Genomic DNA, 17,622 nt, shown 5'->3' with positions numbered 1-17,622 from the left:
AAAAAAAACAAGGGAGAGAATTAAACAACAGCAGATGGGGTAGAGAGGGAAGATGAGAGGGAAGGGGAGGGGGGATAGTAGGGGATAGGAAAGGTAGCAGAATACAACAGTCACTAATATGGTATTATGTAAAAATGTGGATGTGTAACCGATGTGATTCTGCAACTTGTATTTGGGGTAAAAAATGGGAGTTCATAACCCACTTGAATCAAATGTATGGAAGATGATATGTCATGAGCTGTGTAATGTTTTGAACAACCAATAAAAAAATAAATAAAAAAATAAAAAAAAAAGAAAGAGAGTGCTATTAATAATTTTTTTCCAGGACAACATTTATAAATCAATACTGTTTCAGGTAAACCAAGAAGTATAATCACCCAGGGAAACAGAGCTGCCTCTCCTGAATTCACGGCACACTCCCACAGCTTGGTAAAAAATGTAAACTAGTATTCGCCATTTCAAAAACCAGAACTCTGGCATTTTTTGTTTGTTTTTAATGAGCTGTTAAAAAAGATGCAGGCCATCTTTAGTTTCTAATGTGTCAGAAACCCCAACAGACTTGATACATTACATGGAGAAAATAATATCTTGTTTCAGTGGCTCAGGAAAATGCAGTAGGAATATCTTTCATTGCCTTTCTAGCTAAAAATGCAATGAATCCTTATTGTGAAACACATTAATGATTCAGGACAGATCATACATTCTTACAACTTTTAATGTACGTGATTGGAGATTTTTTTCCATACTTCTGTGTACGTCTATATAATGCTATTTCCTTTCCTTTTGATGTAAATTTAGTTTTTATAGATAGACTTAATACATCTGAGCTTTATTTGTCCTCCCCAAAGATATCAGTAGAATTATGATTAGGCCAATGCCCTGATGTACTAAAGAACTTGGGGTTCTGGGTCTGTAGCCCTCTCCTGTGCTGTCATGAATGTAAATGAAAGTGGGGAGGAGATATGGCTTGTGGCCATTACTAGCAACTTATTATCTTTTTATTGCTGTTTATTTTAAAACATTTAAAGATCTTTAGTGAGGAATAGCATTTCCTTGTATGCACTTTTCAACATACAGGATAACTTTGTATAAAGCTAGATCCCTTCACTCATATGTCCACTGGGGTCCATCTCCTCCCCATTTCCAAAGTGTTCTCATCAACTGCTATGAGGACACCTGGCTGGAGGACAGGAAGGAAGATTATGGTTGGAATCATTTCCCCCATAACCATTGAGTGATCATCCACACACACATATGTAGACTTTATGTGTTCAAGCATGTACACATGTAGCCATGCATGCACACACATATTGCCTTATGTCAAGTTCCATAGCCAGAGAGTTCAAATAGTTTCTGATTCATGATGTAGGATGGTGCTCTCTGGAGAAAAGAGGGTGAAAGAAGCAGACTAGGGTCAGAGAAAGCTAAGTAAAAATTGGTCTCAGCTGGAGACTGACTTCCTGCAAGAAGAGGCTCTGGGGCATGAATTGTGCCACAGAGTTGGTCCCAGACCTGATCCTTCATTCTGGGATATATTTTATAGCAAAACTTCATTAATTCAGATTTATGGAATTTGTGCCTATACACCCAGGGACTAAGATTTACCTTTACACTCTGAAAAAGAGTTGTCTAAACAATGTTACAAAACAATCTAATAAGAATGAAATAGTTCATTAAGAACAAATTGATTTTAATGCTTTAGAAGCATTTTAATTCATATATTATTAGCAGATATTTATTTATTGCCTACCATATACCAGGAATATGTTAGATGGTGAGGATATAGCAATGAATGATAAGATGTCCCCCCCCCATGCTACCTAGAGTTTTATATTACTCTGCTAACTAAAAAATAGTGTAATCTGGAAGGTAAAATGGGAATCTTAAACAACTTTTCGACAATATTTTGTAACATAGAGGAACAAAACTTCATTTAAACTTAACAAAATTAAATTTCAAATTATTCGGTCATCAGTTCTGATCTAGGTCATGTATTCATATAAGAAATATGTTCCTTTTCCCAGGTGCAAGATTTTAATGAACTTGCTTGGTTGTCAGGAAATAATATTAAAAATGTGATTCTTGGGCTTCATTTTTATTTCATCAGACTTATTGTCATCAAAGTGAAATGTCTACCTCACTGATTTCTCTCTTTATCTTTTCACATTGAAGAAATACAAGATGCATATTGACCGAAACACTGGCATAATTGAAATGTTCATGGAAAAGCTGCAGGACGAAGATGAGGGAACGTATACGTTCCAGATTCAAGATGGGAAAGCGACTGGCCATTCTACTCTTGTCCTCATTGGAGATGGTAAGAAGCCTGAGGAACAGTAACTGGAAGGCCTTACTGCTCCCTTCCATGCCAATACCCTTGACACAAAGAGGTCCTGTGAAAGGTAGTGGGAATTGTTCCTTAATTGGATTCCTATGATCAAAATACAATTTTCAGTTAATATTTTGCAGAGTATTTCATTTCAGGAATGAACATTAATTTAAAAGAATACCAAACTTATCCCTGGCCCTCAAGCAAAGCTGCGTTTAAATAGTCTCATGTATAAACAAGTACTTCTTACTAAAATCTGCAGTGAAGGAAGTTATAGCACAACCAAGATTGTATATGTGTCTCAGAAATAAGCCAGGACACTGTTTTACAATATGTACTTACTCTAAATTACTTAACTTGAAAAGAAAAATACGCAAAAGTACTGCATGCCAAATCTGTTAATCATACACTATAACTAGTTAGCTGCCATAAACCCCTGTGGAAAATGCCAAGATTTAAAATGTGGCATTTAACCAAGCATTGGCAAGGCTGCCAGATCTCTGTTTGCGATATCCAATATCATTTCACTATTTCCTACCTTTATGACCTTGGAAAAGTTACTTAACCTTTCTCAGCCTATTTCTTCATCTATAAAAATCAAAATGAGTAGAGTCATCACAATGTATGAGCATGGTAATAACAAATATAAGTCATTTAGCAACAGTGGCTGGCTTGGGCATGGTATTTATGCTGTTCAACTCAATTTCATACTCTGTTGTTTTTCAATTTCTAGTTTATAAAAAGCTCCAGAAAGAAGCTGAATTCCAGCGACAAGAATGGATCAGGAAACAAGGTAAAAACAGGCAGGGGATAGAGGGGAAAACCAAATTTTGTATAAAATATTCCAAGATTATTTCCATAACAAATTAAATGAATAGTATTGATTATGTTACTAATAACTGATGAAATAAAAAAGAATTGAAAATATTGGTTATTAAATATTCAGACATTAAAAATAGTTAGAACTAAATCGATAATTTTTAAAATTTGACTTCAAACAAAATTATTTTAGGATTTAAGAATGAGCTTTGATCTTGCATTTTGTGATTGATAAAGTGATTGTTTATGTCATTAAAATTTTATAGGTCCACATTTTGCTGAGTATTTGAGTTGGGAAGTGACAGGTGAATGTAATGTACTGTTGAAATGCAAGGTAAGAGGTGGATACATTTTTAATATTGGATTCAAGGGAAATATATAGAAAATAGAATATGGAGAAGAAGATCAATTTTTTATCTCCTCCATTTGAACCAAAATGATGAGCAGCACTTCTTTACTGTTGAGTATTACTGTAACCATTGGTTGGGAAAGAACATTTAAAGTAAAACACCCATAAACTGTGGGAAGGCAAGGTGATTGTGCCTATTTGTTACCTAGAACCTCTTCACTATGAGTTGAATATCCCTTTTCCAAAATGCTTTGGACAAGAAGTATTTTGAATTTTGGATTTTTTTCAGATTTTGGAATATATATATTTGGGGGCAGAGGCTAGGGAGAAGATATCTTGAGATGGGACCCAAATCTAAACACAGAATGAATTTATGTTCACACAGCCTGAAAATAATTTTCTACAACATTTTAAAAATTTTTATTCATGAACATGGCACAGAATTTTCCACTTGTAGGGTCATATTGGCATTCAAAAAGTTTTAGATTTTGGAGCATTTTTGATTAGGTATGCCTAACCTTAACCTCAGAAGACTCACATTGGTTTTGTCTTAGGCCAAATCTGCATTCTAAGTGGTAGATCTATTCCAGTCTTATCTCAGCTGCAGTGTTATTTGGTGGACTTCCTATCTAAATTGTGAGACCAGCACAGCAATATCTTTGAGTGTTTTTCAGCTGTTCTCCTGATTCTCACCACTGTGCCACCTTAAGAGGCAAGGCTTGGAAAGGAGTTTATAGCTCACAACCAATTGTCTTATTAGGCCTTTGGAAAGATTTTTTTTTTTAAATTCTATATAGCATTCTAAACTATTTTGGATCTCAGCATATTGTATTAGTCAGATTTTCATTGCTGTGACCAAAATACCTGACAAGAACAACTTGGAAAAGGAAAAGTTTATTTCATGCACACTTTCAGAGGTCTCAGTCCATGTTTGTTTGACTCCATTGTTCTGGGTGTGAGATGAGGCAGAATGTCATGATGGAGGGCATGTGGAAGAAAACTGCTCAGCCAGGAAGACAGAGTGTGGCAGGGTAGAAGCCAGGGACAAAATATAATCCCCACGGGCACAGCCCCATTTATCTACTTCATCCAGTCAAATCCCACCTGCCTGTGTTACTACCCAGTAATCTGTTCATATCATTAATCCATTAAATGGTTAAATCCACTGATCAGGTTACAGCTCTCGTATCTAATCATTTTACCCCTGAACATTCCTGCACATCTAACATGAGCTTTTCAGGGCCACCTTATATCCAAACCATAACACATATGTTCTCTAGCTGAGTGAATCATCAAAAATGTTTGTGGAGAGGATGGAGATATAGCTCAGTGGTAGAGTACTTGCCTGGCATGTGCAAAACCCTGGGTTTCATCTCCAGCACTGCAAAAAAAGAAGGAAGAGAGAAAAAGAAGAAAGGAGGAGGAGGAAAAAAGGAATAAAGGAGAGGAAAGGAAGGAAGGAAAGAAGGAAGGAAGGGATGGAGGGAAAGCTTTTGGCAAGCCAAGCATTGGTGGTGCATGCCCATTGTCCCAGCCACTTAGAACACTAAGGCAGGAGGATCGCTTGAGGCCCATAGTTCAAGCGAAACATAGCAAGACCCTGTCTCAAAAAAATAATAATAATAATTTTTTAATTAAACAAGAAAAAAAAATTTTTTGAGAAGGCATTGTTGAATGAGGGAGGGGTTGGATTGTGTGGTCATGGTGGCCAGCAGTAACTCAAAAGCAGAATCATGGATTCGGCAGTTGGCATGCAGTTATCATTAATATAAGCCAGAACCCAGTGCCCTAGTCTTTGCTAGGTCTGATAAACTCAAAGAAACAGCAGTTCACCAGAAAAATCAATTCTAAGTTTCTCTCAGGAAGTGGCAACACTTCTTGAAAAACTCTTTCTCAGGCTGCAGCTCACCCTCTCTCTGTCACCCTGGCTACCCACTGCCATACTGCCCCCACTCACTTTGCATCTTAATGGCCTGTTACACCAAACCATCCCTCCCTAGAACCCCACACCTCCCACTCCTTTCTGTACTACCTGTTTCCCTTTGGGAGTGAGCACTCCTGTCCTATTCAGATGACTCTCAGAAAATTCAGCCCCTTCTCCAGATTCTGACCAACCAAGGAGAGCCTAGAAATAGATTATGAATATTCACACATTCTATATTATGCTGCTGTTCCAAGTCCTTCAGATGGCCTTCTTCTTTCAACTTCTCTGGCAAAATCCTTTCTCAAGGCCCAGCTCAGCCATCTCTGTAGGCCTCCTCCTCCTTCTCAGTCCAGCTAAAATGAAGTTTCCCCTATTACCCACAGCTGTTTGTTACATTATGGCAATGTGTGTAAATTTAGTAATTTACTATTGCATTATACTCCTTGTTGTATATAGAGCTAAACCTTCAGACTCATGAGACTATCACAGACTCCAGCTGGCGCTAATCTACTCCAAGGGATTGAGGAGGAGCCCAGATCTTTGCAAAGGCAGTGCTGGGCATTCCTACCTACAGGAGTTCACATGAGCAGCTGTTCCCTTTGCCACCTCCAGGTGACAACTGAGGTGCAAGGAGACAAAGTCTACATTGGTGCAGGAAGCAATGTGGATTTAAGACACCACATGGCTCCAATGATCCAGCCTCTTGTAACAGCACCCTAAGTGAGATTCCAGGATCCCTGCAACAGATCCGTCCACATTCCAAGAGCTGGTATTCTCAGAGAAACCCAGAGCATTGCTATCCCCTCCTAGTCCAATGCAATTCTTCACTCAGGGCCACTTTATCATAAGTAATGTCACCTAGTAACCCAGTAACTTTCTATAACTCATGGATTTGTTTGCAGGGTCATAAGGGCATTCGTGTGTATGGGTTTCAATATGGTTGCCAGTATTGGTTCTTATGTTCATTTATTAGCTGACATTTTTTAACATCTTAAAACTTGTTTAAACTTGTTTATAATGCGACTAAACATTTTCTTCATCTGTTTTGTAGTTGTGTTTCTTTTGGTGGGTGTGTTGTTTGTACATTTTACAAGCTATTCAGTGGGGTCTTTGGGGTTGTTTTCTACATTTGTATGAAGTTTACTCTTTCATACAGTTTTAATTATATAAGAACTACATTCATATAGTCTCCTTTGTAAATAAAAATTCAAATTTTATATATAAAGTTCAGGATCCCTTTAACCATAGGAGATTATTTAGTCCATCTAAAATTATAATATGATATGTGTGTGAAATGAGATCCAATGAGTCTCCTCAATAGTACTAAGCAATTAATTTATTAAATCATACTTCCCCTTTATGTATGTTTGTAATACTTCATTATTTATCTTTTATCAAATTTTCAGATATAGATTGAAGTTTACTCAATCTGTGTCTTTAATAAAGCCATTAGTTTTTAGGACATAGGCTATATTTTAATCTGATAGGTTTTGCCTTACTTTGGTCTTGAGATTTTTATTTTCACTCAAGTGAGTAGGTTAATGTGTATATATTATTTCTTACCTATCCAATAATTTTTTTTCATTGATTAATTGAGACAGGGTCTCACTATGTTACCCAGGCTGGTCTCAAACTTGGGCACAAACAATCCTCCTGCCTCAGCCTCTGGAGTACAGGGACTACTTGTGTGCCTCACTATGCCCAGCTCACATAATAATTTTAAAATAATGTTTACTGCTGGAAATAGAGATAACTATTGACTTAGTTTTATTCATTGGGATCCACTTTATTCTAAACCCTTTCCTCAATTGAAATAGTTTTCAATTGATTCCCTTAGAAATTGGTGTCTTCTGACTCTGTGTTCAGACTTTTTCTTCCCTACCTGGCTGCATTTAGAACTACTTAGTTTCCTAAGAATACCATCTTATGTCAAAAAAGGTAATTATGGCTTTTCTTCTAGGTGGCAAATATTAAGAAGGAGACTCACATCATTTGGTACAAAGATGAGAGGGAGATATCAGTGGATGAAAAGCATGACTTTAAGGATGGTATATGCACCCTGCTTATAACAGAGGTAGGTGACTGAAAATGTGAAATGTGGTGTATTAGCTCTCTACCCCACATCCTCCCAGCAGACAAACACTAGACTTTATATTCATTTCATGCCCTGGGGATTTACAACAGTTTATTTCTAACTGCTGTAGGAACACAAAAGCATTTCTACCTTGTGATATGCGTGGGCTTGTCAAATATCCAACCAGTACCAGCCGGATGCCACAACTCTTGCTTTTTGTGTTACTTTTTTTTTTTTAATGTAGGTAGCTAAGTGTTATTTGTTATTTGTATGCAAGCTTCTTAATAACTTGTTTCCTAAAAGAACAGAGATGATCAGATGCAGTATTCATTAAGCATACAGATTTTCATCTACATTTTGTCTAAAAGAGCACAGTTTCAACTATATGGATCATTAGTTTTAAATAAATGAGGGCATAGCAAAGGATTTAAAGACTTTGGCTGAAATCAATTATAGCCTTAGAGGGTAACAAAATCAGGATGACTAGCTAGGCAAATTATTATGGATAAACACATCTATGAATCGTTCATCACTTGTGTGGCTAAATGCTTATTTGGTCTGTGTTTTGAAGGCATTTCATAAATCAAGGAATTGAAAAATGCTGTTTACCATACCCTAAACTCTACAAGAAGCTGCAAAATAATTTATCAATCTCCCCTTAGTTTTCCAAGAAGGATGCTGGATTTTATGAAGTTATCCTAAAAGATGATCGAGGAAAAGATAAGAGCAGATTGAAGCTTGTGGATGAAGGTCAGTCCACCAACTGCTGCGATCTGTTCTTGTGTGTTTTCTATGAAGGTTACCAGGATTATGGTGGAGACTGGGCTGACGACTGAAGTCATATTGATTTTTTTTTTTTGTCCATAGATTTCAGTTTAATTGAAATTCCAGCAGAGTAAACTACCATTTTATTTTTTTTAAATCATTTTTGGTCTTCCTAGAAATCAAAAGTGTACTTTAGATTCTCAGAAAATTTATAGTACACAGGGCACTAGGGGTCTGTTTTCAATTTAAGTCATTATTTTTGTTTCAACTCTATAAAAAGGTTCCAGGATCAAAAACTTCTATGAGAAGCATGTTGAAAAATAGTCCATTGTTAAGGATAGCAAGAGATTGATATGTGAAATTTGAAGCCTCACAGTTATTAGCCAAGTAAGAAAGCCGTTTCTATTTCAGAGACTACTAAGGACAAATATAGCATAATAATGAAAATATTTTTGTGACATCCCCCCCACCAAACTTCCAATTTTGTTCCTGAACAAGATCTTTTAACAATATTTGCTAACCAACAGCAGAAGTCTGACTTTGATTTCACTTTCCTACTCTTGGCAAAGGCAGGATTACATGTTTATCGGCAAAAAGCATTATTAGGCTGAGGAAGTTCAGCCAAGAGAGATGGTTAATTCATTATGAATTGATGACATAGATAAGAAAACTTCCTGTACTGTAAACTAAAACTTCCTGGGACTTGAGAAGGAAGAAAATCCTAAAGCCAAGAACCTTCCTGGAAATCTCACTATGGCTCTTTCTCTAAAATATAAACCTGGTGGTAATTACAAAAAATTAGCAGGAAAAAAAGTATATATCAAAGTAAAGCAGAGATCTTTGAAAACCTGATAAAAATTCAGTTGCCCCTCAAAGAGCACTGATTTTCAGTTGGTCAACAAATTCACCTTGTGTCCAATGCCCTCCACCACACAGTTTTTGAGAGTTAACACTTTAAGTTTTGACCTTACGTTGAGTGTGTTTTTGCTAAAATTTTGGCTATGAACTTCTATCCACAGCCTTCAATGAACTGATGACTGAAGTATGCAGGAAAATAGGTAAGTTAAGATTTTCTCACCACAGCAATGCTTTACCATTCTCCTTCCAGCATGGACTTATAAGTGCACGAAATATGCTGTGTTCTTCTTTTCAGCTTTGTCTGCTACTGACCTGAAAATCCAGAGCACAGCCGAGGGCATCCGACTGTACTCTTTTGTTACTTACTACCTGGATGATTTGAAAGTTAACTGGTCCCACAAGTAAGTAAATGGAAACTTTCTTGCTGTATAGAAATTCTTTCTTCACTAGGGAGTGAAGAGGGGGGGGTGGGGAAAGCTGTGCCTTTCAGATAAGGAGACTTCTTAATTCACAGATCTGACTTAGGACAGGAACACCCAGGCCATTCCCTTACTGCAAGGTTAGCTCTTTCCCTCACCATGTACATGGTGAAGCCAGTCATGGCTACAATACAACATCTTCCTTGGTGACCTAAGGAGTTCAGCATTCACAAACCTCTCTGTAATGGAACCTCTACCTCCAGATGGTAGTACTCAGCTGTCCCTGTTTTGCTAGGCCTCCAGACCACATTCACAGCCCTCTGTTTCTGTATTCAGCTAGTACATGCTGTGTTCTGGAACAGAACAAAAGCAGAGTGCACCAGGAGGCACCAGATTTCCTGTTATGTGAATTAATGGCCGTACCAGGAGGCTTCTTCTAGAGAGCTCAAGCTTAGTGTTTACATGAACTGGCACAGTTGGGCGTTAGCATGTTTCTTGTCCACCCTCGGAAGGCTTTGGAGACCTCAAGATGACTTTGGGGATTTGTGTTTGAACTGGATTGAGCCTGAAGATTCGTCCTAATCCCAGGCTGCCTTTGTGGAGTTACAAAGGGATTGTATTCATGTTCACCTCGAGGATTTCAAGAACCAACATGGGTTTCTAAATCAAACCAGTCCTCTCCTTCACAAACTTGTCAGGGTTCTTAACCTCTGTGCTTCCTTAAGATATCCTAAGCTGAAAGTGAACAGAGAACAGGCATAGATAATCTTTGGTGGTATAGTCAACTGCAGTCCAATCTTAGGATGCAATGTACCTCCATTCCAAACTACCTAATGTTTTTCAGAACCTCACTAAAAAGTAGGTCCTATGGTATCTCCAGGAAGACACAGATAACAATTGTTTATTCATGTTGTACCTTCAGTGGACATTGACAGTATGCTGGGCACTGTTCCTACTCTTTGGATATATGGGCTATTTCATACCCACACTCTATGGAACAGGTACTCCTTAGAGTGATGTGGACACTCAGACTCAAGGAGATGACTTAGTCAAGGTCACACAGCAAAGAGGTGGATTGAAGAGGCCTGTGCCCAGGCAGCCTCACTCCAGAGCCTGGTTTATCATGGCATACCCACTACTCACCCTCTGTTCAAATTGCATTAAAAGTCTAGAATGGGATGGTGGTGCTAGGGAGTGGTTGATCAATGGGTACTAAAAGTTACAGTTAGATAAGAAGAAATTCTGTTGTGCTCAGCATAGCAGGGTGACTATAGATAACAATAATAAACTTTACATTTCCAAAAAGCTAGAAGAAAGGATTTTTTAAAGTTTTCACCATAAAGAAATGATAAGTGAAAAATAGACATGTTTCACCAGATTTAAATATTATATAATAGATACATGTGTCAAAAGAGCATGTCCCTTCATTAACATGTACAATTCCTATGTTTTCATGTACCCATTAAAAAATAAATATAATGTTTTAAAAATCTAGGGCTGAGGATAGAGCACTTGTCTCATATACACAGTCTCTAAGTTGTATCCTTAGCACTGAAAAAAAGTCGGATTAAACAATTAACCCAAACTAGGTGGTTTATGTCTACTTTGAAACAGCTTTATTCTTATGTAGACTATTATTTTATTGTTATTATTAATAATCATTTTCAGAATTCTAAAAAATGAGAAGTAGTAAAATTCCAGTAGAAATGCTTAGGGTTTCATTCCTTTGTTCTATTTCTTTCAGAATACATTTTAGGAACATAGTCATTAAGTTAAAATAGATCAAATTCTAGGAAATTCCTCTGTGACATCTAGGACATTCTAATTTATCAGTATGAAGAATGAGAGAAGAAAGATTAGTTGAACCATCCATCAAAGAGCCTTATATCATCTCTAAAAGAATTAGTTGTTCCAAAAAAGAGAACATTGATATTTTTGAGGAAATGGCTATTAGACTAGCAAGGCGTAAACTTCTAACCTTGTTTGGTCTCATTGCTTTACTCACATGAGTTTCTTGTGTATTCATGTGCCTATGAAGGACTCAGGAATCAAGGATTGTCTTAGCTTTTTTTTTTTTTTAAGTATGTGGCATACTTAAAAAAAATTAAATAGGTTCTAGTCTTGACTTTGCTCCTACTTTCCATTATAGTCTTAGGTAAATGACTTAATTTTATGAATATCAGTTTTCTGTTATATAAAATAGAAGAAATAATATACATTTCATCTGAAGTGCTTAACATACATACAGTTTTGCATGTTAACCAGAAATTAAAGAACAGATTTATCATAACAAAGTAGAGCACAGTCTGTCTTACTCTCTAAGACATGTCTATTGCTCAGGTTAAAATCTGGGGATATAGATGATCAGGTTAAAAATCTGTGGGTACCTTATATTTTATGGCATTTAAATTTTTAATATCTTTAATATTTATATAAGTAGGTATTCTTCAAAGCATGTAATAAAATAATACTAAATATCTGAAAGCTAAATCATTTTTGGTGAAATTTTTTTCTTTTTTAAAGTTAATCTTGTTTATTACAACTATAAACATAGAACACACTTGTCTTAGAAAATACATTTATGAAATCAGATTACAAAGTGAAAAGAATTTATAATACAATATTGTCCATAGTTTTACTAACCAAAAATAGGAACATTTGGAAGGTACTTCCTTCCAATCTTTTCTCTGTGTATAATTGTTACTGTTAAAAAACTAGTTTTGTATACTGCCTTTTTATTTCTTATTTTCTTACACTTTTACAAACTCTTGATGAAATTTCTTTTAACAGCCAGAGTGTGTTTACATACTTTTCTCATATTTCATTTATAGCAGTAGCATTTGTCAGATCACAGTACAAAGGGCTATATTTCCTGTTCTTCTCTTACAGAGAACACAATGCACGGGTCTGTTTGTGACCTACTGTAGAATACTGAGAAACTTACAGGGACAGAGCACATGCCTCATTCATTTTGGCAGCCATTCTGCTTTTCATTCACTCTTGGCTCTATTACCAAGTGCATTTTTACATACGTTTTAAATAGCTTTGGAATAACCTATGTTAATAGATGTCAGGCCCAGATGAGCCTCCATGAGTGTTTTTGACTGGCTTATAAAATCCAGTTTATAGCCATTAATCATCTGCATGAAATATGCAACAAAATAATATGTAGTTTGGCCTTTTAGCTTTAAAGATCCCTTTAGTCCTATAAATAAACCCAAGCAAAAACAAAGATATTTATACCACTGAGAGTATTGCTCCTATTTAATAGTCTACCTTGGGCCCTAGACTCATATGGGGCATTAAATAAATGTTCAGACTCTCAGACCCAAAGCATTGGAATCCAAGTATGGTGCTTCAGGCCCATAATTTCTCTGAAGCAGAAGAACAACATACACAGACCCCATGGTTTTTGAAAGTCTATGAGTTTGTTGTAAAGCCTTTAATAAGAGGCAGAGGAAAGAATCAGCTCTGCATGAAAGCAAACAGTAACAATGCTTTCTTTGATTTCAACAGTGGGGCTGGTATTAAGTACACAGACAGAGTTAAGAGCGGGGTCACCGGGGAGCAAATCTGGCTACAAATCAATGAGCCCACTCCAAATGACAAAGGAAAATATGTAATGGAACTCTTTGATGGTAAAACTGGACACCAGAAGACAGTGGATCTTTCTGGACAAGGTAAACCAATATTCTGCAGGTTCAAACTTGCTATAGCCAGTGAATCTTAATGAAAAACAAAGTAATTATGTTTGTGATGTCAAAAGAGGTATGATGTTGGTGATGTCAAAGAACAAAATTTTAACAAGCTAAGTTTAGGATCTAATTGGCTTTTATTAGTGATTCATGAATCAGGCAGCATTCCTATTTACCAAATAGAAAAGTACTCCCCAGATTTATTATACAGCAGTTGGGTTTTATAAGGTAGCATGAGCAAGATCAAGAAAACAGCATAATGCAGGGCTGGGATTGTGGCTCAGTGGTAGAGCACTTGCCTAGAGTGTGCGAAGCCCTGAGTTCAATTCTCAGCACCACATAAAAATAAATAAATAAAACAAAGGTATTGTGACCAACTACAACTAAAAAATGTTTTTTTTTTTAAAGAAAATGACATAATGCAAAAAAGCAGATTGATTTATATCAGATTCCTTCAGTTACTTTCTTTATAGGGTTAAAGCAGAGGAGACTTCCTTAGCATGCTGGCTCAGTTTGATTGGGCCTCTTCTGGTTGCTGTAAATCCCAGATTTTAGAAAACTGCCTGTTTTAAAGTTTATTTGATTGCATGGCACCTAGCATAAGTGACTGTACTCTGGTTTGGTCTGGTCTGTTGGGGCCTAGTATAGGAATTCAGCTTAAAACAATGGCCTCCTGTGAATTTTATTAGTTGTGGTTTTGGTAAAGCAGTTTTAGTCAGCCTTTGTGGTAGAAGCAAGAAATTGGTAGGTGGACAATCAGTGAAAAGTAAGGTAGAGACAGTAAACCTGGAGAGAAAGCACAACTCTTGCAGGAAGATGTTTCAAGGAAGGGCAGGTTGACTCCAATCACTTTTATAATAACAAGCAATAAAAAGCCATAGTTCACAGTGATTGAAATTTGAGCATATTCATAGGGTCCAAGATACCAGTTGTGCTGGTAGGACTGAAGATGTGGATGAAGAGGAATCACTGACGTACCAAAGTTGAAGGATGGACAGGGCAAGACCAAGGGCAGAGGGGAAAGTGTTCACTCTGGAAAGGAGTAAGGAGACTCTTCTTCCATAACTAGAGGAATGAACCTGAAGAAGCAAGGGCAAATGTTACAGAAGTAAGATGGAGACTCTGAGTCCCTATGGGCCCATATTTCTTAGTCGTCTGCTGAGAGAATAGGAGATTCTAGAGAGGTGGAGAAGAGAAGAAAGCTATGAGAGATGCATGCAAACAGTTTCCAAAGAGCAAGACCAGAGCTGATGCCCAATTACTAATTAAAATTTTAAAAGTTAAAAGATGCACAATTTTAAGTAAAAATACTCTGTGCCATTTCCCCCCTCCTGGTACTTACTATACTCTTCCTTGTATTCTTTCCTGAAGAAGTAAAATAGTCTAGATGGAAGATTCTAAAGAAGGCTGTGGACTGACTACCCCACGCCCGCCAATTCTTTGTAAAATACAGTCAAAATGTGCAATAACACTTAGTGCTTTGCATCCTCGAAGGGTGGAGTTTGAGAGAGCCACTTTTCAAGCCTGCATTGAAGTTTTATTGTGCTGGATCCCCTGACCCTACCCCACTCACCTACTGTGCCTACACAGATCCACCAAAGTGTTCTCAGGAATAGGAGTTGCTCCTGAGGGACTGGAGCTTTCTGGGCCACACTCTGCCAGCATTACACACACAAAATGATCGTCAATGTGATCATTTAAAATGCAGCAGTAAAAGAGAAGCAATATGTGGGTGAATATATTTGCAATTTTTAAAAATTTGTTCTTTCTTAATTTGGCCCACCAAAACTTATTTAACTACTTTACCCACAAATCCTCCTCCAGTCAAACGCTGTGTGTTGTCTGATCGACAAAACATTGCCACTGTCATCACAAATTGGTTCCACTCTGGCCTTTTATAGAATTCTAAGTGTGATATAATGACCAGCACAAGTCCTATACTCTCAACCTGGCTTTGCCCACCTTTCCTTCGGGTCTTTGAACAGATGAGAAAAATAAGGATTGACAATCTGAAGCCTAACTTTATATTTATTTTTCCATCTGTAAAATCAGGGTGGGGAACTAGTATAATCTAATTGTTCTGTAGACTTGAAATAATGATTCCCAGATCACAGAGGAGCTCAAAGACCAGGCGAAAAGGATTTCAAAACAAAGCTTCCTTTTTGCTGAAAGTCTTCAGTCAGAATGGTTTACTCCCCCGGCGCAGGAAAAAAATTTCCTTTGCAGCACTCTAGTTCTCATCTCCTTGTCTCTCTGTCTTTCATCTCACTCCATCAGCCTCAGAAACATCGCTTCAGGCGAGCCTTGGCACACACTGTGAAGACTGTAACTCACTGTGTCCTTTTGCCCAAATTGACCAGAAACACAACATAAAGACATTAAACTGTCTAGCTGGGAGCCTGTGACATTGGAAATGATTTAATAAGCTTTTTTGATGCTCAGGATGCTTAGTAGACAACCAACTTTTATTTGAAATAGGCTTTTAGTCCCATTTTCTACCTCCAGTGGGGCTAGTCACTGCCCTTCTGCTTAAAGGGTTGAAAGTCTCCCACTGAAGCAAAAGCATCGAAAATCTACTATTTCATATTTTTTGCCTACAAAGTACTCGCTTGTCTTGTTGAGGGCGTTGAGCTGCGCGGTGAACACACAGGCAGTCAGTCTCATTCAAAGTCAGTTTGGCTGGGCTGATCACTGTGACCCTGAGGTGTGAGTTTTAATCAGCCCCTGTGCATCTACGTCATGAATTCTGGTGAGAAAATTCTAACTTTCTTCTTCTTTTTCTTTTAGCATATGATGAAGCCTTTGCTGAGTTCCAGAGGTTGAAGTAAGTCCCCTTTCCTGGCAAATGCCACCTCCATGCAGTAATGTCCCTGGAAACTTATGTACTGTTCACCCATCTGAGAGTTAGAGGCTTTTGTTTCAAGTGCAGTAAAAGCCCTGCTTCCCACTGCTATTTTGAGCAGTGAAATATCTCTGAAGCAGTAAAATGCAGTCAAGCTAGCTACTTAAAGTCCCACTAAAACAAAACTCTTCTTTGTTTCTATGTTTGTTCGTCTCTCTCAACCACAGACAAGCTGCCATTGCCGAGAAAAGTAAGTAACCCCGCCCCCCACCCCAATGTACTCTGGGTGCAGATCTGAAATAGGATTTCATTTTGCTCTCATAAGGACAGATGGAGGAGAGTGAAAGTGATTTCCCCCCTTCTTCTCCTTATTTTCTTTCTTTCATTTTTAAATCTTATGTGTTCTACATATGTTTCTATTTTAGTCTTGTGAGTAAGAATGTCTTTGGAAAGAAGGTCTCAGGTTACAATGAAAGAATGTCACCCAGCTCTTGACTTGAGCTATCACCCAAACATCCTGAGAAATCTCTTGGTTGCAAATCACAGAATCGGTTGAGAGTCACTTGCAGACAGAATGCATCAGAAATCATATACAAACACACACACATATACATATACATGTATATATACATTAACAAAAAGAAACATTGTAAATCTGACATCAGGTAAATCACTGTAACTTGTTCCCAACAAGTATTGTATATTTTCCCGAAAGTGCCTATAAGATAAAGCTGCCAAGGAGGCCCTTCTTAAATTTGTTAAACTGATCAAATGAATCACAGCACTTGTGGACACACACCAAACTGTCAAGTTTGCACATTCAGAAATGCACTTGCTGTTACACTTCTGTTAGCTATTTGCTTCACACATAAAGATTTTTAGAACTCCAACAGCCCTGCAGGATCCCAGAAGTCTGACTAATCTGTTTCTTTTTTGGTGTAGGAGACAGAAGTTAAATATTGTCATGGGTTAAAATGATAGAGTTGATCCTGAGTTGCAATTGAAGGGGACTAGGAGGAATGGGAAGGGAAATCATCCTTCACTTCCCCATGGCACCAGGTTCTCCAGGAGGAACTTTGAACCTTTCAATTGTACTGTTTCCCTCCCCTCCTCTTTCCTTTCCCCTTTCCCAGCTCAGACCCTGCATTTGTAAGGCTGCTGCTAGTGATAAAAGGGCAGAAGCCAGAAAAGGGGCACAGAAGCATGATCAGGGAGTGTCAGAGCAGGAGGGGGCATTATTATATCCCTCCCATTCCTGGATGCACCCAGCAAAGCCCACATCCCCAAGCAGTTTCCTGCCTCTCCAGTCCTTGAACTCCCCTGTGGACAAGCAGCCTGGTCCTCTAGGTCATGTACTCCTAGAGCTCTTCTGCCTCAGAGATTTTATATTTCTATAAGGCATGGGACACTTACTTCAAAATCTTCCAGAGACCCGATCCATAAAATAGGTAAAGCTTACCCACTCCTAATTGAAGTTAGGGTGGGGACCCAGCTCCCTACCCCAGCCCCCTTCCAGGCCTCCTCTCAGTGCCACCCCTTCCCCCACCC

At 37.8% G+C, this 17,622-nt stretch overlaps 1 protein-coding gene across 4 annotated transcripts in view; it reads left to right on the top strand.

Annotated features, from left to right (window-relative positions):
- Myom1 (myomesin 1) overlaps positions 1 to 17,622 on the top strand; it is a 139,136-nt gene that overhangs the window by 110,635 nt on the left and 10,879 nt on the right. For 3 of the 4 annotated variants that reach the window (XM_048806490.1, XM_015482521.2, XM_015482520.2), the window contains 10 exons: positions 2,173 to 2,317; positions 3,063 to 3,122; positions 3,415 to 3,482; positions 7,382 to 7,495; positions 8,158 to 8,245; positions 9,280 to 9,318; positions 9,414 to 9,519; positions 13,054 to 13,217; positions 16,020 to 16,056; positions 16,302 to 16,324. In XM_048806490.1, the coding sequence (XP_048662447.1) occupies positions 2,173 to 2,317; positions 3,063 to 3,122; positions 3,415 to 3,482; positions 7,382 to 7,495; positions 8,158 to 8,245; positions 9,280 to 9,318; positions 9,414 to 9,519; positions 13,054 to 13,217; positions 16,020 to 16,056; positions 16,302 to 16,324 (844 nt within the window). The remainder of the gene's footprint in view (positions 1 to 2,172; positions 2,318 to 3,062; positions 3,123 to 3,414; positions 3,483 to 7,381; positions 7,496 to 8,157; positions 8,246 to 9,279; positions 9,319 to 9,413; positions 9,520 to 13,053; positions 13,218 to 16,019; positions 16,057 to 16,301; positions 16,325 to 17,622) is intronic. The other variant, XM_048806491.1, reaches the window with a different exon arrangement.

Source organism: Marmota marmota, unplaced genomic scaffold (assembly GCF_001458135.2).
Source record: "Marmota marmota marmota unplaced genomic scaffold, marMar, whole genome shotgun sequence".
NCBI lineage: Eukaryota > Metazoa > Chordata > Mammalia > Rodentia > Sciuridae > Marmota > Marmota marmota.
The sequence above is the reverse complement of the archived record's forward strand: the minus strand, read 5'-3'. Positions and strand labels throughout refer to the sequence as shown.